Source organism: Nothobranchius furzeri, chromosome 2 (assembly GCF_043380555.1).
Source record: "Nothobranchius furzeri strain GRZ-AD chromosome 2, NfurGRZ-RIMD1, whole genome shotgun sequence".
NCBI lineage: Eukaryota > Metazoa > Chordata > Actinopteri > Cyprinodontiformes > Nothobranchiidae > Nothobranchius > Nothobranchius furzeri.
Window position 1 is genome coordinate 23,345,291 of NC_091742.1, and position 27,732 is coordinate 23,373,022.

Here is a 27,732-nt window from a genome sequence, read left to right on the forward strand (position 1 = left end):
CTTTGGGATCAACTTTGGATGATTTTCTCTGAAACCTGAGATGTGCTTAAGTATTTTATTTAGAATAAGGATGTGTTTGCATCTTCTTCTGAGGTGTGTGGTGGACTGCTCCATTCACTGATCACCATAGCAATTAATACCTCCCATTGTTGCTCTGATTGGTCCTATCGCTGTCCGATTCTGTCCAGACAGTTTGAAAGACAACTGTAGATTATGTCCCACGACGGAGCTCTGTCTATGGGCATCTATGGGTGATGGCCAGAGTATAAATTTACATATATAGTGTGGCAAGGTGGAGAAACGAGGGCCCGGGCGGGATTCGATCCCCAGACTCCCGGGTGAGAGTCACACGCGCTAACAAGTCAGCCAAAGGGACATCCCCTTGGCCAAGTAGCCAGGGCGCATGATCGATCGGGACAGGACGCTCACACTGCCACAATAGGACGGCTTGCCAGGCTAGTGCAGACTAGGAAGCTTGCTACCATCTCTCCAGGTGTAGCGGCTCAATACTACGTCATAGAACAATGCTGTCAAAGCACAGCTTTTCACTGTCTCACAGCTGTTGTGGTTCTGACTATAAAGTTTGTCGGCTCTCTGGGGGTCCTAACCAATCACCTGCCCTTGTGCCTGGGTCCATTATATAGTATGGAAATTGTGTCATGGCGGCGGCGGAAGAGTCACATGTCAAGTGTCGAGCCCTGCTCAGTCTGTCGCTGTGTCCTTGTCCCAGAGCAGCTGTCTGTGGCTACTTTGTAGCTCACCACCACCGTGTGTGAATGTGTGTGTGGGTGAATAAGTGATTGTGCTGTAAAGCACCTTGGGGGGCTCTAGGAATCTCCATCCATCCATCCATTTTCTGAACACGCTTTGTCCAGGGTCATGGGGGGGCTGGTGCCTATCTCCAGCGGTCAATGGGCAATCAGTCGGGGTACACCCTGGACAGAGAGCCAGTCCATCGCAGGGCAACACAGAGACACACAGGACAAACAATCACACACACACACACTCACACCTAAGGACAATTTAGACAGACCAATCAACCTAACAGTCATGTTTTTGGACTGTGGGAGGAAGCTGGAGTACCCGGAGAGAACCCACGCATGCACAGGGAGAACATGCAAACTCCATGCAGAAAGATCCCAGGCCGGGAATCGAACCCAGGACCTTCTTGCTGCAAGGCAACAGCTCTAACCACTGTGCCACTGCTCTTAAGAATCTAAAAGGCGCTACATAAAAAAAACAGGTGACTTTACCATTAGAGCAAAAAATAAAAACTAAGCTGCATCCTGTCACCTAAACATAAAAACAGAAGCTAAAACTGATAAATCAAACTCTAATTTTAACTTTTGACTCAGAAAAACTGGACAGAACAAGCATTTCAGATCCTGATCTGCCACAGCTGGTTTCCAGGATTTTGAATTTATCTAACCGAATCAGGATGTTTGCCTTACACGAGTCAATCAGGACAGGGACTTGATTAGCTTTTCATGATGCAACAACACTGATAGCTTACTATCTGTTCACCTCAGAGTGTCACACGCCATCCTACAGCAATTACTTAACAGATTAGCTAAAATATCACAGATAGTAAATTTGTACGTTTATTTTTAAGCTTAGGCAACTTAAAATGAAAACGGACAAAATTAATAAAAAGGAGAATAGAAGTTGATTTATTTCTTTATTCTGGACAAGATCATTTTATTTTTCTCAACGAAAAAAAAAACAGTGTTTCTAACTCATAACCCCCTCACAAAACTAAATAAAAAAGCACAAATTCATGCAGGTTATATTCTTTATATACACAAGTAACTCTACAGACATCCCAAAATAGACAAAAAAAGTAACAGGAGGTTTCTACCAGGAATTAAAGTGCAACTAATGATTATTTTAAACAAGTTCATGAAAACAATTTAAATGTTGCCAAAAAAAAACGCATCAACGTGAAAATTTCAAGCAATGTCAGAAACATTTAACTGGAACCATCTTTATCCCCTCGTGCGTAAGGCAGATCAGTTACTTCAAGGACAAGATCCTTTTAAAAAGAAAGGAAGCTAATTAATTCATACATTCAGTGGGTCACATAGGATTTTATCATCTTCTGCCTCTCTCAGTATGAAAGAAGTCCAGTGTGTGTGTGTGTGTGTGTGTGTGTGTGTTTTAAAAAAGAGCAGCGCAGGTGGTTAACCGAGCCCTGATCCTTTGGCTGTGGCCAAACAGGCACATTTGATGAATCTTTCGGTCCGTTTCGTTGCCGATAAAACCGGGAGCCAAGCAGATGGGGGGGAGGCTGAATGGCTACAAGTATTCCAGGTCAGGTTCCAGTTCCTTCTCTACGTCGATCCAGGAGCGTTTCTTGGCACTGGGGAAGTCCTTTCCCAGAGAGGCGCGCGTCAACGGTTTCGATGCGCAAACGTCTCCTTCTGTTGCGTTGCGACTCTTTAAGCTGCTGATGGAAAACCGAATTGAGCTGTCAACAGATGCTGGGGAACTTTTTGAATGTCGTTTAGCTGGTTTGGTCGGACTTGACAGCAGAGTCTTCCGAGGCCGGCCCCTGCCTCGTTTCACCGGAGCGGGTGTGTGTGCCACGCCGCCGGCCTCGTCACGTTGACTTTCAGCAGACGGCTGAGAGAGTTTAACGGCACTGTTGATCATTCTGAACTCCTCCACCTCAACTTCTTCTCCAAGCAGATAAGCAGAAGAACTCCGAGTTGGTGAAAGCTTGCTCTTGGGATTGGGCTCCAAACTGCCAGGAGGAGGAGGAGGAGTAGGTGGAGGCGGCTGCTGAAAAGGATTAAAACGCAGGCGAGCAGGAGCCGTAGGTGTGTTCACACCTGGGTCCTGGTTGTTCTTCATAGCTTGTACCTCTAGCGGGGACCTAAAGTTCGACGGGTTGAGGTCAGTCAGGTCTGAAGACGTGTCCGAATTCTTGGACAAGTCCTGGTCAGACGAGCTGACCTGATCTTCCTCTTGCTGCACTTGGGGTTCCATCATCACCAGGGTGTAAAATCCATGACCAACTGTTGGGAGATCAGATGAGATGATTAAAACAGTGACACTTGAATAGCAACTTAACAGGTTAGCGTTAGCTTACTTGGCCTTAGTGACGAGGGAAGGATGATCCTGCCAGTTTTGGATCGAATCAGCGGGAGAGAAGCCACCGGATTTGGAACCAGAGCCTTTGCATTAGCATTACTGGAGGAACCAGACACGAGCTGGTTATCGGAGGCGGGTTGTTCTTTAGTTTTTTCTGGATCTTCTACTTCCTGGCTTTCATCGGACATTAACGGAAGTTGGCTGGTTTGGTCTGAGGGTCTGGTTTCACCGGGCTGGTTCACCTTTGGAGTCTGCGGGGTGACCTTCTGTTCTAGGAGGATCTGTGGTCTTGACGAGTTTTCAACGCCAGAGTCTTTTTGGAGGCTTTTAGAAGGATGAAGCAAATGGAGTAGCATGCGTACGTTGTCTTGGGCAGCTTTGGACAGCTCGGTTCGAGGTGGAGGAGACGCGTAGGTGCTGCTTTTCTGGTGTAAAGACTTGGGAGCGGCGGCTTGTAGGAGAGCAGCTTTACTTTGCAGCAGCTTGGAGAAGATGGGCTTTAATTTCATCTTATTCTCCAGCTGTTTCTGCCGCTCAGAAATCTCCTTCAGCTTGCTGTAAATCATGGCTTCAGACTTCCCTAAAAACATAAACAACTAAATCAGCACAAAGCAGGAGGACGTGCACATCTCAGAGCCATGCAGGAAGACTATACCTGACATCAAGGAGAGCTTCTTCACATAGGCACACTGCTGCTGGATCAGCTGTTCTTTGATCAGATCCAGCTTTTTGGATGTGGCCTGTAGTGTTGCAACTTCATTTACAGCCTAAAACAAAATACAACGAAACTACTGAATCAGACGATGAGAGCATAACCAGGCTTTCCACCAGATGTGTTAGCGTAACGGACGAGTTTTCACCACAGCCTCAGCGGTTCGCCCATTCCCACTGGGATCATCTCAGATGTTGAGCAGCTCCCAAAAGCTTCCACACCGCTGGTGATGTGAGATTAGGAAATCGCAGAATTTCACGATCACGCAAACATTCGCCAGTTGATGTGACGCGGAAGCATAGCACATAGAAAATATACGCCCCTGTGTGTAGGCGTATATTTTCAACAGCGCTGCAATAATCTTCGCTACACATCGACTATGACGGATCTTAGCTATGAATTCCGCCTCACAGACGTCAAGTGCCACCTATGCATCCAGTGGAAAGCCGGGGTAACAGTGAGATTTTGAATAGGGATGCACCGATACGATACCGATACTGGTATCGGTAAAGGTCAACCGATACCAAGAACCGATACCAATGCAGTTGCTTGAAAATGGCTTCACTGTAACTTGTCATTTCTGTTCACCTAATATTTTAGTTTTGTGATGATTTCTATTCATATATTTTACTTTTCATCTACCTCACAGTCTTTTCCTGTTGAAAGCAGAGAAGAAAATAAAATCTGTATTCCAAATCATTGCATTATTTTTTGTGTGGTAGAAGTATCGATATTGGTAATCGGTATCGGCGAGTACTCAGATCTAAGTATCGGTATCGTATCGATTTGGAAAAAAGTGGTATTGTTGCACCCCTAATTTTGAAGCCTTATTTTTGTGGCCAAAACCACTAAATCAGCTAAGAAGCAGGATGTGGAACTGACCGTTGAGAGGAGGCGGTCCTTGGCAGTTCTGGGACCACACTCCAGAGTTAGCTGGAGTTTTTGGAAGAGGATTCGCTCCTCACCACGTCTCAGCTTTTCTAACTCCTGGTGGTTCTTGCGCCAAGTTTTGATTTTTTTCTAAGTGTTACATCAGGGATGATAGATATTAATAAAACAAGACACAACATGTGGATATTAGATTTTTAAAAACAAACAAAAAAAGGCTCTACCAGACGATCCGGGTCCTTCGACGACTCAGGACCACTGGTGGCGTCTCTGAAGGTATAAGACAAGTCGGCGTGTTAAATCAGATTACATGAGAAGGGATGTAGGGCCACAAAGGAAGGTATTTAATGTCCAAGTGTTAAATATTAGTTTTTGAATAAAGTTAAAATGTGAACAAACAAGTAGAAACATTATTTCTAGAACAATGTAAGAAAAAGCTTTTAAATATTTTCAGGGAAAACGTAAAAATGTCTAGAAAAGGTTTAATTATTCATAAATAAAGTTAAATGTTTATAGAATAAATCTAAACAGTAGAAGTTGAAATGTCAAACAAAAATTCCATAGCAAACATTTTTTTGAGAAAAGACAGTCGAGAAGAAATAAAACATTTCCCAAAATAAAGTCAAAATGATGCGATGAAAGCTGAAAAACGTTATTTATTAAGTTGAACTATTGATGAAAATTGGCTCAATATTAGTTCAATCAACAAAACTACAATGGCAAATTTGGGAAACAAATTAGCTTCAAACATTTTACATAGTATACGACATAGTATAGCTATAAATATATTGAGGAGAATAATAAAAAAATAAAATAATAAAGTGGTTCTCTCGCATTTTTCTAAAAACATCCAATAAACACATTTTGGACTGAAAGCAGCTATCGGACCATCCGGGTGTCGGTCTGGCTGAACCGCTGAACTCCTCTGGGTCCTCCATTGCAACAGAACTCCACTGGTGTGACAGGTACTCGGCCCAGTAATATCAGAGAAGGAGAAACAGCCGACTGCTACCACTTTAACTTTAGGAAAAACTACAATATGGTCCCAAAAAGAAAATCACCATTTGAAGTCATGGACAACAAAAGATGTGTGGCTCTAGAAACCGGGAAAACTGGTGTTTAGCACCATCTCGTTTCATCAGGCAATGCGGGTTTTCTGTTTTGGCGGAGGACGATATCTGAGGGGAGGGGTGAGTCCATGACTTTGTTTGCATTCAAAACCTAGCTTGTTTGCTGATTCGCTATAACAGTTGATGGTTAAAATGGAGGAAAATTATAAATGTCAAGAAAAAAAAATGTCAAAATATTTTCTGAAGTTAAAGGGACATTATGGAAGTTTGACAGTCAAAACATGTATAGAAATAATAAATGTCTTCTTCATACATTCTCCTGCAATGCCCTGGTGCTGTAGAATGAGCCCTGGCATTTTTACTGTGATTGCATGTTTTTCTGTAAAATCACAGAAAAAGAGAGATGCTCGGGTCGAGCAGGCTGCTTCATGCGCGTTCACGCTCAGGCATCGCCCGTAGCATTTGCTATCCGTAGCTTTAGCAGCAGAGAGAGAGGCAGTGCCACTTTGTCGCTGTTCCTAACGCCTAGTGACAAAGCTAGCTACATTTCTGAGGACCCTTAGCTACTTTCTGTAGAACTTTCTTCTAGATATTTCCTGCAAATTAGCAACAAAATAGCCATTTTTGCTCCAAACCGTTCTTTGGTTTGACTTTGTTTCAGCTGTCATCAAGGATATAAATGTTACAGATAGATTCAACGTCACGGGCGCTTTAGCTCACATAGTAACGTCTGACTCTCATGCAGAAGACCTGGGTTTGATTCCAGTTGTGAACATAATTTGTCATTTAGAGTTTCTTTTTTACATTAATGGTATATTTTTACAGTAAGATGCCCAAATTTTTATTTGAGACTCGCCGAACGGCATTGAATTCACAGATAAAAAAGATGTGGGTTCAACTTTCATTTTGGAACAATTTTTCAAGCAAGGGAAGGGAATGATCTGAGCATGCAGGAGGACTGACCCATCATAAACCTTTGTCGGCTGTGCTGAAGAGAAAGGTACAGAACCAAATTATTTAATTAATTAGCTGCACGTTCTCCTGTCCTCTGTCCTCCGAGCCACACACACGGGACTGTCTCAGCTGTTATTTTTGTTAAGGAGTGTGCACGTACAGCATGTACAGCATGTGCACCTCGTGCATGAGCACAAAACTGCCGAATGCTTTTAGCCTGAGGGGGCAATCGCGAGCATAAAAATTCAAAAGTCCGTAAAGTCCCTTTAAATATTTCCCCAACTAAATAAAGCCAAAATCTCACCTGATTAATTGAATTTTTTTTCATGAGTGAAGTTGAATTGTTAAAGGCGCACTTGGCAGTTTTGCTTACTTTTAGCACCCCCCCAGTTTCCTTTATTAATTCTCTGTGGTTAAAGGTTGAATATTGGACACTCTGGCAAACTCTGGTGTTCAGAGGTGGTATTGCAACAACAGGACTCATGTTCCAGCCGATGGGATGTTGGTTCACTGCTGACACGTTCCAGCACCACGTTCAGAGACAAATCCAACAGGATAAGGACTAACTTCTACTAATAGGTTTATTTTAAAACTATATTTACCGTTCAAACATCTTCTGGGCTCAGAATCAGCTGCTTGATTTGTCAAGTCCGTCATTTTACACAGTCCCAGCCTTGCCTTGCTGAGCGGAATTTTTAGCGCTATGGTGCCCTCTAGTGGCTGGTCAATGTTAACATAAACCCAGTGTCGTGCCCGACAAAATAAAATGTTTATTTTTTTAAATATAGCTTTTAAAGGAGAAACTGTACGTTCAGTCTGCACGCCTCTAAACACCACGTGAAGGATTTTTTAAAATGTCATTATAACTTTTTATTCAAATGTTCTATATTCTAACTTTAAACCAAAAATGAAACCTATCTCCTCTCTGTGCGTGTTTCTTTTTAACACCTTAATCTAACAGCTGAAATGTCTTCTCAGCCTTCATTAATGTCTACAGGAGTAATTCATCACTAAATTAAACAAATCTGCTGTGTTCATGATCTAAAACATTTAGGAGCCGTGCTGGAAGAAGACTGCAGCGCCAGGTATGTCAGTAAATGTATTTGTAAGTCCAACAGGTGGCAGCCCACCACACTGAAGTTGCAAGTGTGATATCCCGGCAAGAGAGTGACAGTTCATTAAGCCTGCCCCCCCCCCCCCCCCCCCCAAATAAAGTAAGAATAACAGGTATTAAAATATAATTAGTTGTTTTTAAAGATTTGAAGAAGATTTGAAGAAGAAGAAGAAAGAAGAAGAAAAAAGAAAGAAGAAGAAAGAAGAAGAAAGAAGAAAGAAGGAAGAAAAAAGTAAAAAGAAAGAAGGAAGAAAGAAGAAGGAGAAGAAGGAGGAGGAGGAGGAGAAGGAGGAGGAGAAGAAGAAGAAGAAGAAGGAAGGAAGAAAAAAGTAAAAAGAAAGAAGAAGGAGAAGGAGGTGGAGGAGAAGAAGAAGAAGGAGAAGAAGAAGGAGAAGAAGAAGAAGGAGAAGAAGAAGAAGAAGAAGAAGAAGAAGAAAAAAGTAAAAAGAAAGAAGGAAGAAGAAGGAGAAGAAGAAGGAGGAGAAGAAGAAGGAGGAGAAGAAGAAGAAAGAAGGAAGAAAGAAGGAGAAGAAGAAGGAGAAGAAGGAGGAGAAGAAGAAGAAGAAGAAGAAGAAGAAGAAGAAGAAGAAGGAGGAGGAGGAGGAGGAGGAGAAGAAGGAGAAGAAGAAGAAGAAGAAGAAGAAGAAGAAGAAGAAGAAGAAGAAGAAGACCAGCACTGGTGCAACAACCTGAGATACCCATAAAGCCTTGTGCAGATGGTGACTTTACACACAAGGCTTTTGTTAGAAAAAAAAAATTATTTGCTTAAATTATAAGCTTCAGATGTTTGAGGTAAGTAAACATTTTAAAACCGTTAGTTAAAATAGAAGTTTGTTTAATTTTAGTCTCAACACTAGATTGAAGAAAAAAAAAACACAATGTTCTTGCTGATTTCTGTTGATGCACCCCATTAATGCCACTACTAGTTTAATAAAAGTAATGTTTACAAACCTTGTTTGTTGTGATTGGTTTAATGCGTAACGCCTCATGGCTGCAATTATCTCAGAATGTTTTTCTTCTACAGTTTCAATGTCCACCGGCTCCTCCTGAGGAAACACCAGGTTTTTAAGGTTCACCAAAACAATCACTGTGATTCTACATCGTTCCGTATCCTGAACTTCACTTACATCGTCTTCCATGTCTTCGGAGTCTGACAAGTCGGAGCTCAAATCCTCTGAGGTGACGTCAACGATGGACTCCTTTTGAGTCTGGTTGCTGCTACTGGTCCCAGCTGATTGGGGCTTTGGCTCAGAAATCAGCTCAAACGACAAGGAGGAGGTGGTGGAAGAAGAGGAGATGGTGGGGGAGGAGGTGGTGGTAGAGGAAGAGATGGTGGTGGAGGAGGAAGAGGTAGTGGCGGCGGAGGAGGTGTTAGTGATGGAGGGGGAGGTAGTAGTGGTGGAAGAGGAGGAGGTGGTGATGGAGGAGGAGGTGGTGATGGAGGAGGAGGAGGAGGTGTTAGTGATGGAGGGGGAGGGGGAGGTAGTAGTGGTGGAAGAGGAGGAGGTGGTGATGGAGGAGGAGGAGGTGGTGTTGGTGATGGAGGAGGGGGAGGTGGTAGCTGAGGAGGAGGAGGTGGTGACGATGGAAGAGGTGGGGGTGAAGAACGAGAAGGAGGTGGGAAAGGAAGAGGATGAGGTGGTGATGGAAGAGGAGGTGTTAGTGATGGAGGGGGAGGGGGAGGTAGTAGTGGTGGAAGAGGAGGAGGTGGTGATGGAGGAGGAGGAGGTGGTGTTGGTGATGGAGGAGGGGGAGGTGGTAGCTGAGGAGGAGGGGGAGGTGGTGACGATGGAAGAGGTGGGGGTGAAGGACGAGAAGGAGGTGGGAACGGAAGAGGACGAGGTGGTGATGGAAGAGGAGGTGTTAGTGATGGAGGGGGAGGGGAAGGTTGTAGCTGAGGAGGAGGAGGTGGGGGCGAAAGAGGACGAGGTGGTGATGGAGGAGGATGTGTTGGTGATGGAGGAGGAGGTGGGGGCGAAAGAGGACGAGGTGGTGATGGAGGAGGAGGTGTTGATGATGGAGGAGGGGGAGGGGAAGGTGGTAGCTGAGGAAGAGGAGGTGGTGATGGAGGAGGAGGTGTTGGTGATGGAGGAGGTGGTGATGGAAGAGGAGGAGGTGAAGGAGGGGGAGGTGGTAGCTGAGGAAGAGGTGGTGGTGATGGAAGAGGAGGGGATGAAGGACAAGAAGGAGGTGGGAACGGAAGAGGAGGAGGTGGTGATGGAAGACGAGGTGGTGGAGGAGGGGGAGGGGGAGGTAGTAGCTGAGGAAGAGGTGGTGGTGATGGAAGAGGAGGGGATGAAGGACAAAAAGGAGGTGGGAACGGAAGAGGAGGTGGTGGTGGAGGAGGAGGACAATGCGAGCTTGCTGCTCTGTGGTATCAGAGTAGATGCCCACTCCCTTTTCTGCGTTAACGCGTCTCCTGTGTTGGACACGGCTGGAGCATTTGGAGGTCTGACCCGCTGCGCCGCTCCGTCAGCTGGAGGCCTCGGCAGCTCGATGAGGGTGAAGCCTCCGGGCAGGGCGACGCCGACTGGGTTCACGCCTCCGCTGGCTGGGTTGTTAGGAGGGCAGATTCTGAAGGAGTACGTCCCTCTTTGCCCCAGGAAGCTGGGACATTTCAGTGACTGGGAGACGGTGAGGGAGACGGGCGAAGACACAGAGTTGTCTCGGAGGTTCTGCTGGGCTGGGACGAGTATCTGGACGATCTGCGGACGCAGTTCTACTGGCATGGGTTCTTTTGTGAAAACGTAGGAGGAAAACGTCAACATTTCAACAAAGCACGCGTGCCGTTTTCCAGAAACACAAACGTACCGTTGAATGGCGGGACAACGGGGAAGAATAGGCTTCCTGCATTGATGGGATTCTGCCCGCCCTGCTTCTTCTGGGCCGTTTCCAAATGGAGTCGGCCCGTGACATGAGCTGCAACACGGTTGGCTGGGTGCAGGGAGCCCATGCGGCCTAGCAGCAGTCGGGCAAAGCTGTAGTGTTTACCGTTAACCTAAATCACAAAAGACGCATCGTTAGTTAAAGATGATCGTTCCAGAGAGAGAGAGAGAGAGCATGCTGGGGTTAAAACAACTCCTTCCCAGCAAATTTGTAATCCTGAGATTCCAAACTCTTAAGTGTAACCCTCTGGGGTCCAGGATGAAATTTGCCGTTTTTGACTAATTTAGTGTTTTCCTTTGAATTTCCTAAATAAAAACCATAACCACTGCCTTATGTGGTATCAATCTTTTCAGCACAACCTGGACTTTATGAATTTATACTTATTTTTTATATTTGGACATAAAGGGGTCGCATATTAGACCTTAAATCACTCAAAAACATAAAATCCGAATTGGAAAAAAGTTGTTTATTTTACTGTGAAACCAACAAACATTTATGACGAATGTTTCTTTATAATTTAGAATGGTAATCTAGACTGTACATTTATAAAAAATAGGAATAAATATAGCAAATAACACATTTAAATTTTTTTTTTTTTTGCCTTCTGTAGTCCAGGGTGTAAATCACAGTTTTTGACTCATTTTGGTTTTTCTTTTGTATTTTCTAATAAAAACAATAAATATTGCCTTATGGGGTATCTTTTTTTCAGGACAACCTGGACTATCTGAATTTATACTTATTTTATTAATTTGGCAATGATGTACATGCATTTTGGAGTGGGGAGTGGCTCTGTCAGCTGCGCGGCGCCGCCCACTCCTCTTGTTGGATCTCCGAGGAGCTGCATCTCTGCCTTCATCCTCTACCTCATCATGACCCAACTCTTCTATGAGGAAGGATGGATCTGCCTCATCGTCATCAACATCCTCGCTATTTACCTCAGACTCCGGCTGTGAGTCTCCGTCCACTTCCTCTGCTTCCAGTTCATAAAACATCTGAACTGCCTGGTGGACATTTATCCTTCTCATCATCCTTTATTAAAGCCTAATAAAAGCCTACTAAACTGCAGAGACAACATATCTGTCCGGATCGCTCCAAAATATGAAGTTTACCGTCAATATTTGTCTAATTGTTTGTTGTTACTCCGTTGGCGCCACTCCTTTCCCCGCGAAACGGCTCCTTTTTGCGCACATCTCGTTACTCGTGGGGCCTTCCTCTCTCTCTCAGCTACACAATGATACTTTTTATCAACTGAATATGTGAGACTTCCACCAGCAGCAAAAGGATCTCATGTTTTTGTGGGTTTTTTATGTTCACAAGCACATTCCCGCTCACGGATTACTAAACTGCTGTTTGGACAAGTTAGATTGTCTAAAAATAGGTCGTTTTTTAGTTTTGTATAACTCCGCTTTTACGTTGCCTATTAAAGAAATTTAAAAACTGGGGTGTGGTTTATAATCTCCTTTTTAAAGCTAAATTGAAACCAAAACTCAGGGAGGCGGAGTCTTGCTGCTACAGCGTCCCAAATCAGACCTGTTCTAAAGACGCGGATACGCGTCCGTGGACCCCAGAGGGGTAAGAGTTGCTCTCGACCAGACCTGAATGAGTCCGGATCCTCTGAATAAAGCAGGTTTCCTCTTGGCCTTCAGTACGCCAGCAGGCATCACTCCTCTCAGGAACGGCGCGACGCCGTACAGCGTCCCCGACTCCTCGAGTGGCTCGTCTTCCTCTGCTTCAGCGTTCCCATCACTCACATAATCATCATACTGGTCAAATTCATCCTCTTCACAGTCGCTGTCTTTAGACGCCTTACTGATTTGTATCTAGAAGCACAAAGAGAACAAATTTATTTTTCTTTAAGAGAATCACTAAAAGCTGGAGACTGTTTGGATGCATCAAACTTCTGACCCACCCTGAAGGTGACGATGGAGCCGCTGGGTTTCTGCAGGACGATTTTAGCGACCGGGCTGATGCAGTAAGGCCCGACGCAGAACTGCTGATGAAGTCTATTCTGTTTCAGACGTTTGTATAAACCATCCAGCACCATTCTTCTGTCCTTCTTCCACTCACACAGCGAGTTGATCTGAATCTGCTTCTTTGCTTCGGTTTCGTTGAACGTTTTTCTCTGTTGTGGCTTTTCTTCTGAGGCATCGCGGAGACAAACAGGTGAGGGAGCGAAACTCGACAACAGAACGAATGTTTGCTCGTTTCTTTACCTGCTTTCTGATCCGTCGTCACAGAAGCGTCCTTCTGTTTAGGCGGATTCTGAGCAGAACTCTGTGGAGTTGCGTCTGGTTTAGAAACGGCAGCGTCGACATCGGAGCCCAAGGTGAGCTGAGGTGGAGACTTGCTGCGGAACTCTCTAACGCGTGCGCAGGTCAGCTTCCTCTCCAGGTATCTATACACTGGGTCCTTATCCTCGTCACACATCTGCAGTAGGAATTTTATTAAAACAGAACAACAAACATTAAGAAATGTGAAGTAAATTGAAATAAATCCATCTGAAGTGGAAGCCTGGTTCTACCGGTGGAGCGAGATGAAGTTGGCTGCGTTTTAGGGCCTTCGGTGGGGGCGAAAATGGAGCGCTTGTGGGAATCGAAAGAGGTTCTGAATCATTGTCAAAAACGTTGCGGTTCCAAAGTTTCTTAGCGCTGGAGCTCTGATGAGGCCGGACTGTTTGTTCCATCTCAGTCAAAGCTGGAGAGAAGACAAAAACAACGATTAATGATTAAAAACTAGAAAGAGAAAAAGAAGGAATGAAGCTTTTTAAAAGTGGAAAATGCTGAGAACTAATTAATTCTAATAAGAATACTTAAATTCAAGATTGGTGATTTATTATTTTCCTATGTGTAACTTTTTCCTCTTAAAGGGACATTATGAAAGTTTGACAGCCAAAACATGTATAGAAATAATAAATGTCTTCTTCATACGTTCTCCTGCAATGCCCTGGTCCTGTAGAATGAGCCCTGGCATTTTTACTGTGATTGCCTGTTTTTCTGTAAAATCACAGAAAAAGAGAGATGCTCGGGTCGAGCAGGCTGCTTCATGCGCGTTCACGCTCAGGCATCGCCCGTAGCATTTGCTATCCGTAGCTTTAGCAGCAGAGAGAGAGGCAGCGCCACTTTGTCGCTGTTCCTAACGCCTTGTGACAAAGCTAGCTACATTTCTGAGGACCCTTAGCTACTTTCTGTAGAACTTTCTTCTAGATATTTCCTGCTAATTAGCAACAAAATAGCCATTTTCGCTCCGAACCGTTCTTTGGTTTGACGTTGTTTCAGCTGTCATCAAGGATGTAAATGTTACAGATACATTCAATGGCGCTTTAGCTCACCTTGTAAGATGTCTGACTCTCATGTAGGAGACCTGGGTTTGCCTCCAGGTGTGAACATAATTTGCCATTTAGAGTTTCTTTTTTACATTAATGATATTTTTTTACAGTAAGATGCCCAAATTTTTATTTGAGACTTGCCGAACGGCATTGAATTCACAGATAAAAAAGATGTGGGTTCAACTTTCATTTTGGAACAATTTTTCAAGCAAGGGAAGGGAATGATCTGAGCATGCAGGAGGACTGAAGCTTGGTTTATGCTTGACGCATTTACTTTCTGCTTGGTGATGCGGCTCGCGGATGGAACACAACTTGTCTCTGCGGTGAGCCAATATTCTCCAAAACTGTAGGGGGCAGCATGGAGCTCTACGGCATGCATCCAACACTACACCATAGTAGAAGTAAAAATGACTGTTGTTTACAACATGGCATTCCAGCATTTTAAACGCGTCCTCGTCTTTTCCGACAGTGCGAGCTATTTCTCTCCAAGAATTATTAACAACATGTTGATCACGGTGATCTCTGAGAGCTGAATCATACAAATGTCTGTATTTACGAACCTCTGCCATACTAGTTCTTGCCGGTCTGCCATGTTTTTCCACGTCCGACTGTCCGCGTGGTTAGAAAATTTCCTAGGTGCGCGGTGCGGAAATTTTGGGCCGTGTGGAGGCGCGGTGGAGGGGCGTGGTTGTTAAAATGATGCAATTTCGCCGTGCGAACCTCGCGGACGCGTCAAGCGTAAACCAACCTTGACCCATCATAAACCTTTGTCGGCTGTGCTGAAGAGAAAGATACAGGACCAAATTATTTAATTAATTAGCTGCTTGTTCTCCTGTCCTCTGGGCCACACACACACACACACACACACACACACACACACACACACACACACACACACACACAGGACTGTCTCAGTTGTTATTTTCGTTAAGGAGTGTGCACGTACAGCATGCGCGCCTCGTGCACGAGCCTACTATTGAAGCTGCAGTTACGCGATAGGCCTGAGTGGCGATCGCGAGCATAAAAACTTCAAACTTCCTTACCGTCCCTTTAAAAGGATCTTCAGGATCAGTAATATCCACAAAGTTAGGGATCACTGCCTGAGAGGATCACAGTGGAGTCAGGGCCCCTTTGTGGGGCCCAACGCAGACTTTCCTTTGGGGGCCCTCATACCATAAAGTCAAAACCAGATTATTCATTACTCTTCGGCTACAGTATGCGTGAAAAATGCCCAAAATCAGATGTGCATTTTGTAATTAGCTTATTTGATACAAGTTACTATGGAAATCGATATTAACCTTACATTTTGAAATGTTGAGGGTTTAGTGTGGTATATTAATTCAATTATTTGAAAGTGACATCAGCAGAGAAACACTGAATTTATGGTAAACAAGTTAAGTTTTCCATCTTTTGTTCTTTCAAACGCCATTTTGGTGCTGTTGGAAGCCCCCTGGTGGTGTGGGGCGCTTGCTTAACTCGTGTATGTGTAGGGCCGGCTCTGGACAGCTTATCTGTACTCAACACAAATGAAAGCTGCAATCCACCCTAACCCTAACTGAAGTTGAGGTCTCTTAGTTGATGTTTCTGATGAACTTGGAACGAAACCTGTGATATAAAAGCCTGCGAAGCTGTCCATCAGTTGGTTGCCATGACAACTAAGGTGTGCGGCAGAGCAGGGGGAGAGTACCAGTGGACCTCAGTGGTTAAGTTATGAGATTTTTTTATTTCTGTGGTGAAACTACAGCGGCTGTAACTTGTGAAAGTCATTAAAACACTAAGAACTGACGCAAGTGACTCATTTGTTTGCCACGATATCAGAAATCACCTCCGTTTAGCCGCCCACCACAGCTAAAAGAAGCAGAACTTTTCAAGAAAAATGGGCAATAAAATCAGGATCTTGTGATAAAAAAGTCGGGACCCTGCAGAAAACTAATGATCTTGCATAATTAACGAAGGATTTTGCAAAACAAAGAGTCCCACAAAAGTCGGAGTCCAGGGTTTCAGTGTTAAACGGACCTTCTTCTACTGTTAACGAGACAGTTATCTTACTCTCAGAGCAGCTGCAGCCAAACATGCACTCAGGCTTTCTGCAGTGGATGGGCCCTCTGTCCGTAAGCTGCAGACTGGAACAAACACAACCCAGCCTGCAGAACTCTTCACCACATTCAGGCCCGGCCTCGAGCTTTGGCATCGGAGGGATTTGTAGGATCTGATGGGCCAGCGTCTGATTAACGTGGACACACAGAATAAGCGTTATCTAAGTGCACAAAGTGGAGCCGTTTCCATCAGCACCTTCTTACCCACCTCTTTGGTCAGGAGCACAGTCAGAGCCATCGTTAGGCGTTCTGGAGTCAGCAGTGTTCTGCTCAGGCCCTGGTTCACAGCTCTGGCCTCCATCTCCAGGAGCTTCAAACGGATCTTGCTGACGTTTGATAACCTTTTCTCCATCAGCTCTTTGTGACCACGTTTCAACACCAGTTTCTGAACAGCTGCTGGGTGGCTCATCAATAACCTGAAGCAGAAAGAAAACAGGTTTACTTAGTGAGGCGTGATTAGAATAAAGTGTAAACGCCAGCTACAGGCCGTTTTAAAGTTAGCTAAAATTTTATGTGGGAGCTAAATTACTAAAATCCCAAGTTCTTCAGCCTGATCAGAGTGAGAACAAACAACATACAATAAGCTAAAGCTACCTTACACAACCTTTCAGAATTTAAGGGATTACTTGGGACAAAAAGTCTGAAATGAATGAAAGTACAAGAACCTGTTTTAGACGCAGTTATTTCCAGAGTCTGACAAAAACTAGAAAGACTAACATGTTCCAAAAACATGAAAACACTGAAGGGCTGAGAATTACTCCATTATAAAAATAATAATATAATGTAATACAATATAATAACCAAAGCAATCCGCGCAAAGTTCGTGTGTTTCATGGGGACTGTTAGAATTGTTGGACACCATGATGGCATTGAACTGGCTGAGTCTACATTCAGATCTGCATCCTTCAAGACTGCGTTACGCCGGGGACACAACGGCCGCCGAAGCGCCAGGAGGCGAAGCGCTCACGAAATTCGGCCGCTGCTCATATATATATATATATATGTTTATGCATATATATATATATATATGTATATACATATATATATGTATGTATATACATATATATATATATATATATATATATGTATATACATATACATATATATATATATACATATATATATATATATATATATATATATATGTATATACATATACATATATATATATATACATATATATATATATATATATATATATGTATATATATATATATGTATATATACATATATATATATATATATATATATATGTATATATATATATACATATACATATATATATATATATGTATACATATACATATATATATATATATATATGTATACATATATATATATACATATATATATATATATACATATATATATATATATATACATATATACACATATACATTATACACGTATACATATATATGTGTGTGTGTATATATATATATACATATATATATATATATATATGTGTGTATATATATATATATATATATATATATATATATATATATATATATGCACATACGTATACATATATATACATATTAGTATATGTATATGTGTGTATATATATATACACACATATACATATATATATGTATATATATGCATATGTGTGTGTATATATGTATATGTGTATATTTATATATATATATGTATATTTATATATATACATATATATATACATATATATATATATGTATATATACATACATATACACACACACAGGTAATAACTTATTTAACACAGTTCTAAATAACTAAAAGATCAGATTGCAAGAAAATCAAACCAATCTTACGTTTGTAAAGCTTCAGTGGAGTAGCCAGGCCTTGAGGCAGCATCTGGAGAGGCGAGGGAGGATGAGGAGTGAGCCTCGGCTGGACTAAGAGGTTCAGGGTTAGATGAAGGGGTAGCAGACGGCGTCAGGGACGGGTCAAGACGTGGTTTCCGAGAAAGTGGACACGGTCTGTTGGCCACCGCTGGGGCGCCAAGCGCAGCATTTTGATTCCTGAGGACACTGTCCAGCGTTTTCACATAGCTGGACCCTCTGATGGGTAGCTGATAAGCCACAGAAGCATCTGGGTTTGTGGAGAAGGCCTCGGCTCGTTCGCTGATCCGCTGGGCTTCGCTTTCCAAATACTCGTCCAACATATTGCTGCAGAAGGCTGACAGGTTCTTTTGTGTCCCTGTGGAATCCAAAGAATAACATCTTTCAATATGTTCAGGAAGAATAATGAATCAAAGAAAAGTACATTAAGCTGGTCTCAGTTGAGTTAATCTTTTAGTAATTAGAACTAATCTCACGGCGTGATAAAAATTAGCCTGAAGCTGTAAGAAGACAAACAAATCTTACTGTCACAATTAGGAGAAGATGTTTCGTGGCTTCTGGTGAACTTGTTTCTCCATCCCTTTATTTTTGTCACGTCACTTGTCTTTCCTGTTCTGGAGATGAAAGGTAACCCCTCATCTGTGAAGGACACACACCCTAATAACCTCTAGTTAATGCATTCTTTAGCTCTATACACAACACAAGTGGCTTCAATAATCTCTTACACATTTTCCTCACATTTACTCTCAACACACTTTATGGTCAATAACAGAATTTATCACAAGGCTTTATCAGCTGGTGAGGCAAAAGGCAAACTACAATCGGTGGTGGTTAAAGGAGTTTGAGTAAAGAATGAGACAAACAGACAGACTGGATTCATATAAAATAACTGAATAAGTGCCTAGTGTCTTGTGGCATTTTAAGGCACAAAAAAAAAACACCCACAACCCCAAATATTAATTGCATAAAGGCAGCAGAAGTGCTTTTTATTGTTTAAAGGGATACTATGGTAATATGGTGGCATAGCGCCTTTTTGAGTCCTGGAACCCCCAAAGGCTCTTTACAACACAATCAGTCATTCACCCATTCACACGCTGGTGGGATGAGCTACGATGGAGCCACAGCTGCCCTGGGGGCGCACTGACAAGAGGTGAGTCTGCCGAGCACTGGGCGCCACTGGTCCCTCTGACTCACTAGGGCGAGTACACCACTATCTGTATCTGTACTCGGAGTGGGCGTGGCCTAACCCGGAAGTGCGTGTGATTCACGTCAATACATTATTTTAAGTCTGAAATTGATATGGATTGATCAGAAGTTGCTATGTGTATTGTTTATTTGAAAACTATTTACAGAGCAGCCTCAACGTTGAGATGAAATATGGAACTATTACGCCGGGGACACACTGGCCGCGGAAGCGCCGCGAAAATGGGACCGCCTTCATTCGGCGCCCTTGTTAAGCTATTCTATAGACCACATGGGCCGCCTCGCGCCGCGAATCGCCTCGCGCCGGCACTTCAGCCCGCGCCGTGCAGCGATCATTTCGGCGTCGGCTCTATTTTTTTCGCGAGCCGCGGGTGAATCGCGTCAATTCTGGCAGGAAGTCAAACCTAGACCTAAGAGGCAGGCCGGTAAAGTTAACAAAATAAAGCATTTCAAAATAAAATTCCGCAATAGTCAAACGTGTTCGTAATCAAACACTGCAGAAAAACCACACGAACACACACACACATCGAACTTGTGTGCGTGTGTGACCACGTGAAGGGGGGTGTGGTTTTGGGTGTCTTTTCACCGGAGCAAACAGGAGAGAGAGGCTGAAAGTCTGAGGCAAGCAGTTAAGATGGATGACTTTAAATTAATTATTGAAGTTGAGAAACACAAGGAGCTGTACGACCCCCGAAAAACATGATTATTTACGTACCCATAGGATACAGCTGCAGAATTGGAGCGGGTTCCAAGAGATTCAACTGGCAGAAACAACTCATACCATAGGTTCACACACACACACACACACACACACACGCACACACGCACGCACGCACACACACACTCAAACGTAGAGGAAAAGAGCTGAGAAAAGGCAGAGAGGAAGAAAAACTACAGCTGAGCCGAGGCGCGCCTCGACTGGGGTGCGTCTGATCTGAACTGAGGAGCGGCGAGCAGCGGCCGAATTTTGTGAGCGATTGGCTTCTCGGCGCTTCGCGGCCGGTGTGTCCCCGGCGTTACAGAACAAGTTTTTCAATAAATTCAGATCATTACTATTTAGGTGCATGTATTAATACATCTGAACTCATGCAGTAGGAACTATGAAATACTAGAACCAGACACAACTTTTTTTATTTTAATTTGATTAATTCCCAGTTTGCCACTAACAGTCCCAGTCCACAGCAGACAAAAATGCGGAGCCAGCCGACAGAGAAAGGTACGCTAATATAAAAAGAGAAGTTGCCAACAAACTACAAAACTTTAGCTTGTTTCCCGCTGCACTGGAGCTGCCCGCGGTAGGTGTTGTGCAGGGAAAAGTCAGCCTACCAGCCGAGATGCTGCACACCCGCTCTGTCACAGGATCGCACATCGATCAATACAGCTGCATATTGAGGGGGTAAACAACTTGGAGCTACATCGTTTACCGTCAGGGAACCAGACACGAAAACATTTACATTTAAGTGTTCAAGGTTTGAACTCACCAGCAAAGGACAGAGACGATGTGCTGCTTTGTTCTAGAAGACTCGGAGGAGCCGGAGGCAGACAAACCCCCAGATACTTCAAGTCAACTGGCACCTCGGGGTCCAAAGAGCTCAGCTTCATGCCCACTAGACGGACACAACAGGTCAAACACCTTTACCGTTTCACCTCGTGCATGACCGGGTGTTTCTGGGAACTCACCCTCGTGCAGGACAGGATGGATGATCTGTCCGTGTCTGAAAGAGCTCAGATCAGTCAGCAGCAGAGACTCCAGCTGAGATATTTTCTCCACCTCCGTCTCTGGATTTACTTCCACTGAGACACCACAGAAATGTCCACACACACAACCAGAGTTTCATCAGATTGAAGACAGAAATCAGGAAAAATATAGGAAATATGCTGGTTACAGAGTACTGGGTGATATAAACTCTATACAGCAGAGATTTGGACTACCGGCCTACCGCTATAGCAAATGTTGATGAATGTTGTCGAGCCGTATCTACTTTGGACCAATGCATGACGGCGGCTGGAGGAGGAAGTGCTTCTAAAGACAGGGCAACAAATGTTTTATGAACCTGATTTGGGTTTAAAGAGTCCAAGGTTGAGCAGGAAAACATCCTCTGCAAAATATTCTGAGCGACAGGAAAGTCTTATCTTTTTAACTCACAACTAACACACAGATTTCCAAACGTTTTGCCTCCTGTCACACCTTCAGCTGTTTCTACCGCCTCGTTAAAAAGGGTTCGTCTTTAAAGCTCTCCAATCTCCCACCCTCAACTCCGTGCTGGCTGTTCGCGCAGCTATCCGAGCGCCGCTCAACGTGCGCGCAAGCACGTAGTGACAGTGGAGAGGAAAAGCCCCCTTTAACAGGAAGAAAGCTCCAGCAGAAGTTGCCTCAGTGTGAGCAGCCAGTTAATATCAGGAGAGGGAGAAGGTTCAGTGGTTGGCAGCGACGTGCCAGACGAGCGCCCCCTCCAGGAAGGTATCGCAGCTCATTTTTACAATTTTTTTTAATTCAGTTCAAACGATCTTGAATTTTGTGTTTTCAGGTCATTTAGCATTTACTTTATTTAAAATAACTTCTTCAGAAATTTTGTGTGGCATTGTCTGAAAATAAGGTTCACAACCCCATTTAAGATTACTCGAAAAGTTTCGGGGACCATATCGTCCAACGCCATTGCAATTACCCGTTTCGTTTGATTCCGTCGGCCTTGGTGAAGGAAGTGGAGATTCAAACAAGGAGACGCTTGCTGGCATGTCTCTGACATGGACCTCCAGAGCTTCCTGTTGGAAAACAAAGAACTGTTTTATAAGAATATCCTAAACACAAAGTTTCCATAGAATATAATTGAAAACCATTTCTAATCATGAGATTTTATTGTCTTCTGTTTAAATTAGCACAGCGCACTCACATAACAATATAGAAAACATCAGCTAACTTTGAAAATATCTGAATGCTTCTCGGAACATTTGTTAAATTTAACATCAATGGAGTTTTGTTTTTTAGTAAGAATGGATGCTGAAAACATAACTTGCTGTTCTGAATGTAATTATTTGTAATTATTTGTACTTTTGTTTGTTATCAATATAGTTTGGACAACAAACACAGTTGTTTTCATTAAATACTGCTTTATTCTATAAATTGGGTAAAAAAAACGGTAAAAAATTTGCAGTTTGTTTTTTCCTTAGTAAAAAAAATTGTGGCAGGCTATCGTACACAATAAATTCCCTTTAACCCTCCCACTGTCCCAATGGGTGTGACCCGGTGAGGAAAGTTGACCATTGAGCAGGGTTGATGGTTTATCCCTTGGGTCCATGTGGCAGGGGTGAGGAGTGAGCACCACCTCACCCCTGCCAAGTGGACCTCAAGGGATAAACCAACATGGCCTGTATTTGATATAGCGCCTTCTAGAGTCCTGGAACCCCTCAAGACGCTTTACAACACACCCATTCACCCATTCACACACTGGTGGGGATGAGCTACGATGTAGCCACAGCTGCCCTGGGGCGCACTGACAGAGGCGAGGCTGCCGAGGACTGGCACCACCGGTCCCTCCGACCACCACCAGCAGGCAACGTGGGTTAAGTGTCTTGCCCAAGGACACAACGACAGCGACAGACTGAGCGGGGCTCGAACCTGCAACCTTCCGATTATGGGGCGAGCACTTAACTCCTGTGCCACCGTCGCCCCGCATCAATCTTGCTCAATGGTGAATTTTCCTCGCAGGGTCACCCATAAAGACAGTGGGAGGGTTAACAAGGCAGCTGCCCTGATGCATCATGGGCCTTGTAGTTTAATCACCATGCAAAAATCTTTTGACCAAGCCACAACACATGGAACAAATGAATACTGCCAGAACGTTTCTTTAAAGAAAAGCAGAAGCAATTATTAATCAAATGTACAAATTGAAGCCATGTCAATAACAGGGTATCTGCAGGTTTAAGGGAGCCAAATTTAAGACTTTTTAAGACCTTTTTTAAGGCCACTTTGACCAAATTGAAGCTATTTCTATAATTAAATTCAAGCTTAATTTTCCAGCTATTGCCTGGAACCGGTGCTAACCACGTCGCGAACGTGGGATTAGCCATCCAGTTACCATTAAACTTGCACTTCCCCATGGCACAAGCTCCCACTAGCTTAACCAGCTAATGAGCTCATCTAAAAATAGCCCCCTTTCACAACCAACTGAATGTGAACGGTTCCGCTTACGCCAACCATCACACACAAAAAATGCTGAATACTAACTCGAAATTCATGAAAATTTTATAGAAATAAAATAATCTTGTTTATTGGGTCTTTGAAAATTTAAGACCTTTGGAAACTGTATTTAAGGATTATTTGTCATTTTTAAGGATTTTTAAGGCCTTAAATTTGGAAACGCTAATTTAAGACTTTTTAAGGACCCGCGGATACCCTGCATTAAAGACAAAGTAAAAAAAGATCTGGGTGCATTCAACATGTTAATAAAACTCCACACACACACACGTGATAAAAGAGGATGATTGAGGAATTCTCTGCAAACATTAAAAAGACGAAACCCCTCTGGTATGTGCTAAGCTCTCTTCACCATTGCATCTTTGTTCTGTAGTTTACCTTTGTGGAGAACGATACAAACAGCAGGCCTTCAATATTATCCAGCTCTGGTTGCATAGCGACAGTCAACGAAGGGCTGGGGGCTACTGTGGGGGAGGAAGCAGCAGCCTTCCACACTCTTGGTACTCTGGGTTGGGGATACATCCCCCAACGCTTCTTGACCTTCCTCTTCTTCCTGCGATAACGAGGTGTTGATACCAAGGACCTGGGCAACTTCTTTAAGCCTCGTTGAGTATGAGGGGTACCACTGATGCTGCTTTCTTCAGGAGGCTGTTCTACGAGCACAAGCTCACCCAGAGCATGTTTGCCTCTCATACAGGAGACATACTGGCCACCAGTACCACAACAGTTAGACATTATAGGTTTCAGCACCAGTTTGGTCTCTTCAACTGGGGAAGGGGCAGAGGCACTTTGCTCCGTTGTGCTAAGAAGAACACAAAAAGTTCATTAGAGAAAGCAAGTGAAAAGTATCAGTTTGATGCATTTGTAAAAGGACATAGCCTTTTGAAATTACATTTTAATCCCAGAGTTATTGAGAGACCTGCTAACAGTAATAGTGAAGTACGCCCTCCGTGGATTCTAGTTTGTTCGTATTGGGTCTTAAAAATTGGTCAAGAAAATCACAGCTGAACAAGAAACAATATATCTCATTGTGTCATTTATCTATAAATGTAAACCTGATGTTGACAAAACATGAAAAACTTAAGAGCGTAAATATTTTCTCTACATCTTTTCAGTTTCACATCATTCTGCCTCCTGTTTCCTGCTCTGCGCCAATCAGAGCGCTCACAGCACGCGCGCGACGCGGCACGCCGCCACGGGCGCTGCCGACAGCAAGAGGCACGAGCCGACACACACACACACACACACACACACACACACACACACACACACACACACACACACACACACACACACACACACACACACACACACACACACACACACTCCTCCCTTCACTGTTGCTGAACATCAGCGTCGCGTGCACCCCGCCACCCCAAATGAGTGGACGTTTTCATCTAGGTTGTAAGTTTGGTTAGAATCTTTGTGGTATGACTGAAATTGAGCGTGAAAAAGTCAAGGAAAAAGTAATCTTTGTGTGGTTTTGCAGAACTTTGGTCCATGGTCCTTGGGCCCAGCTGAAGGCTGACCAAATGTTTGGATCAGAAGTTAGCTAAACTATATGAACATCTAGATTAGGGGTAGACCAATATGTTTAGCTGATGTTTACCATTTGTTAAGTCGACTTACAGTCAAGCACATCCTTGGGCAGCCTGGTGCTGTTGCGGAATTAAATTTGAATAAATACTCTAAATTAACGTTATTTAGCTGTCTGACTTGAACACCAGGGTATCCTAGCCTAGTGAACTAGACCAAATTCTTGCTTTGCAAAGTTTGGTCTAGGAACGAGTCATTGGAACCTCCGCAGCATTCTGGCTGGCCAATCAGGGCCCTCTATTCGTCTGGTGGGCGGGATGATGCAGAGCGAGACAAGATGGCGACAGCTCGTTTGAAACAACTTTTACTTCAATTTTGGACTATTTGGACTTGGGCTTTAGTAGATTCAGAAACAGATAGATGTATATTATTAATTTATTTAATTTTTCTTTTTTTTTATGAAAAAAAAAAGATGCATTTTCGTCTTCTTCAACAGCGGACCGCCTCGTTTACCAACATCTGTTGCGGTGAGTACGTCACGTTGCTCATTGTCCGGTAGCATGCAGAGGTCGTTTGAAAGACAACGGTAGAACCTGCCCCATGACCGAGATCCATCAATGGAGCTTGCTTGCAGTGATTTATGTACGTACTGCCCCCTATTGCCGAGGAAACTACACACTGTCACTTTAAGCACATAACTCTATAAATGTTCATTCATAGTTTTGATGCCTTCAGTGAGAATCTACCAATATAAATGATCATGAAAATAAAGAAAACACGAGACGGTGTGTCCAAACGTTTGGCCTGTACTGTACGTGTCTCTATAAACTCAGATTAGGTCTGTTAGATACCATCATGAGTTACTTTGACTTCAGTTTCAATTAAAAAAAAGTCATTTTGCATCACTGAATAAATAAGATCGGTGCTTCATTTTTTTCTATTGTTTCTATGTTGATCTCAGTTGTTATGGTTTGTTGCTGCAAAAGATGCACCACCTGAAGACAAATCTATGCAAGCAAGCATTTGAGCTGCAGCAGTACCTTCTACTCTAATGGTAAAAGAGTACTTTCAGTTCCTATTTTAACACAATATTTTCTTTTAGACTGACACAAACTTCTCTGACAAAATAGCACGTTTTTATAAAACTAGAACAAGTTGGAACGTTTTGTGGGAAATCTTCTCACACATTTCTCAAGTTTCTACATTCATATACTTGAAGCTCTGTCAAAAATATACAACATCATGCTTAGAGCCCCAAGAAAAATAGTCTTGACTTGGGTTTGCTAGTTATCGGTAGCGCTAACAACCCCTCCAGATGAAACCCTACTACTCATGCTAATGCTAAACAGGGTGTTTGAATGCAAAACATGGGAGAGGAGTTAGCAGTGAGCAGTTGGAGGTGTTACTGGTTTGTCGTTTTAGAATTAAAATGATGAATTGCATTAGTCCCCGTTTTCTAACCCTAAAATTGACTGAGAGACAACAAAATTTGATTCTAGCTTACCTCTGATCCATTGTTTCCTCGTTGATCTCACAGGGTTCAGTAGGGACAAAAACCTCAGACTGGGGGTCTGTCTTCACCACAGGAGAGGTAATTCTATTAAGACGGGGGTTGTTCCCATCCTCTCTGAAGCCCTTTGCAAACGGGTTGTGATTAATTTTCAGCTGAGTGATGCGAAAATTTTGATAAGTCGTTACTGCCATGAATTCGGTTTGTGGAAAAGTAAAGGTAATGCTCTCAGTCCCCACGACCACACACCGGTTCAACGAGGACGAGTCCTCCTCTGGAAGTGGAATGACGTGAAGCCTTGGAATGTAGCGATGCATGGAGTACAGCATTACATGGCCGTCTTGGTCTTGGAAGTTGTTGGATAGTTTGAGTTTATAGAAAGACACCAAAGAACTCATCCAATCGGAGCCTCGACAGGATCCGTAGTGGTGGGAAAAGGCACGGATTAAACCTTGGGACTGGTGCTCCGATTTACCACTGATCTCCCATTTGGATGTGCCCCACCGATACTTGAACTGATCTGACGGCACAATGGACAGGACAAGACGGTACCGCCGATCAGGGTCCAGACCAGATAAACGATATCGGCAGTAGGGGAACATACGACGCCCCTGTTTACAGAGAATCATCTCAGTTCCCAGCTGGTGGAACTGCATCCATATCCCATTGTTCTCTAAAGTCACGCCGACACCTTTGAAGGTCAGCGTGGGAGGACAGTGATCGCCCATTTCTGGATTGCCAAAAGTGGTGGGTGGAAATGAAGAGGACCAAGATGGAGCTTCTTGTATGTTGATAATACTCATTTCAGAGCATTTCTGGAGGTCTGACTCAGATATTGTGCGTGATGCATCTGGGCTTTGGTCAGAGGTTTTTACAAATATGGAAGGTGGTGTCTGAGCAGGCTTGGCTGGGCTTGCTTCAGCAGGTGATGAGATATCGTAGCTGCAATCATTACTAGCCATGGAGATGGCTTTACTCTCTAGAATTGAGTCACCAGTAAAGTTGGGACCTAGGCTGCTCATGAAAGATAGGGAAGATGGGGAGGATGGGGGGGCGGTGGTAGCGGGAGCTGTGACAGGGGTGACGGGGAGATTGTCCCTTTCTTCATCCACCACATGGTTGTCCTCCATGGCTGCAAGTTTAGAGTCTGAGGCAGACATCACCATTGACGCTGACCATCACACTGCATCTGGCTCCTAGGAGTAAATCAAATGATAATGTTATTAAAATAGTTTTTTTAGCTGATACTACTTTATCTTTTCTATCTATGCATTGTTATTGCTGACAAAATATTCTAAAAAAAAAATGGACATTTTAAGAGGCA

The 27,732-nt window shown here is 43.5% G+C and overlaps 1 protein-coding gene across 3 annotated transcripts in view; it reads right to left on the reverse strand.

Moving 5' to 3' along the window:
* Positions 1–1,665: 1,665 nt before the first annotated feature.
* The window catches only part of magl (MAX dimerization protein MGA-like), a 30,270-nt gene continuing 4,203 nt past the window's right edge, over positions 1,666–27,732 (reverse strand). For 2 of the 3 annotated variants that reach the window (XM_070545109.1, XM_054748434.2), the window contains exons 2-22: positions 26,403–27,604; positions 23,741–24,164; positions 21,834–21,930; positions 20,848–20,961; positions 20,649–20,774; positions 18,490–18,621; positions 17,935–18,322; positions 16,347–16,554; positions 16,092–16,266; positions 13,239–13,411; positions 12,931–13,144; positions 12,627–12,856; positions 12,313–12,537; positions 10,643–10,829; positions 8,959–10,565; positions 8,783–8,877; positions 4,918–4,963; positions 4,688–4,825; positions 3,749–3,860; positions 3,092–3,673; positions 1,666–3,017 (exon numbers count right to left, since the gene is read on the reverse strand). In XM_070545109.1, coding sequence (XP_070401210.1) covers positions 2,296–3,017; positions 3,092–3,673; positions 3,749–3,860; positions 4,688–4,825; positions 4,918–4,963; positions 8,783–8,877; positions 8,959–10,565; positions 10,643–10,829; positions 12,313–12,537; positions 12,627–12,856; positions 12,931–13,144; positions 13,239–13,411; positions 16,092–16,266; positions 16,347–16,554; positions 17,935–18,322; positions 18,490–18,621; positions 20,649–20,774; positions 20,848–20,961; positions 21,834–21,930; positions 23,741–24,164; positions 26,403–27,574 — 7,167 coding nt within the window. In that variant the 5' untranslated portion in view covers positions 27,575–27,604 and the 3' untranslated portion in view covers positions 1,666–2,295. The remainder of the gene's footprint in view (positions 3,018–3,091; positions 3,674–3,748; positions 3,861–4,687; positions 4,826–4,917; positions 4,964–8,782; positions 8,878–8,958; positions 10,566–10,642; positions 10,830–12,312; positions 12,538–12,626; positions 12,857–12,930; positions 13,145–13,238; positions 13,412–16,091; positions 16,267–16,346; positions 16,555–17,934; positions 18,323–18,489; positions 18,622–20,648; positions 20,775–20,847; positions 20,962–21,833; positions 21,931–23,740; positions 24,165–26,402; positions 27,605–27,732) is intronic. The other variant, XM_015948137.3, reaches the window with a different exon arrangement.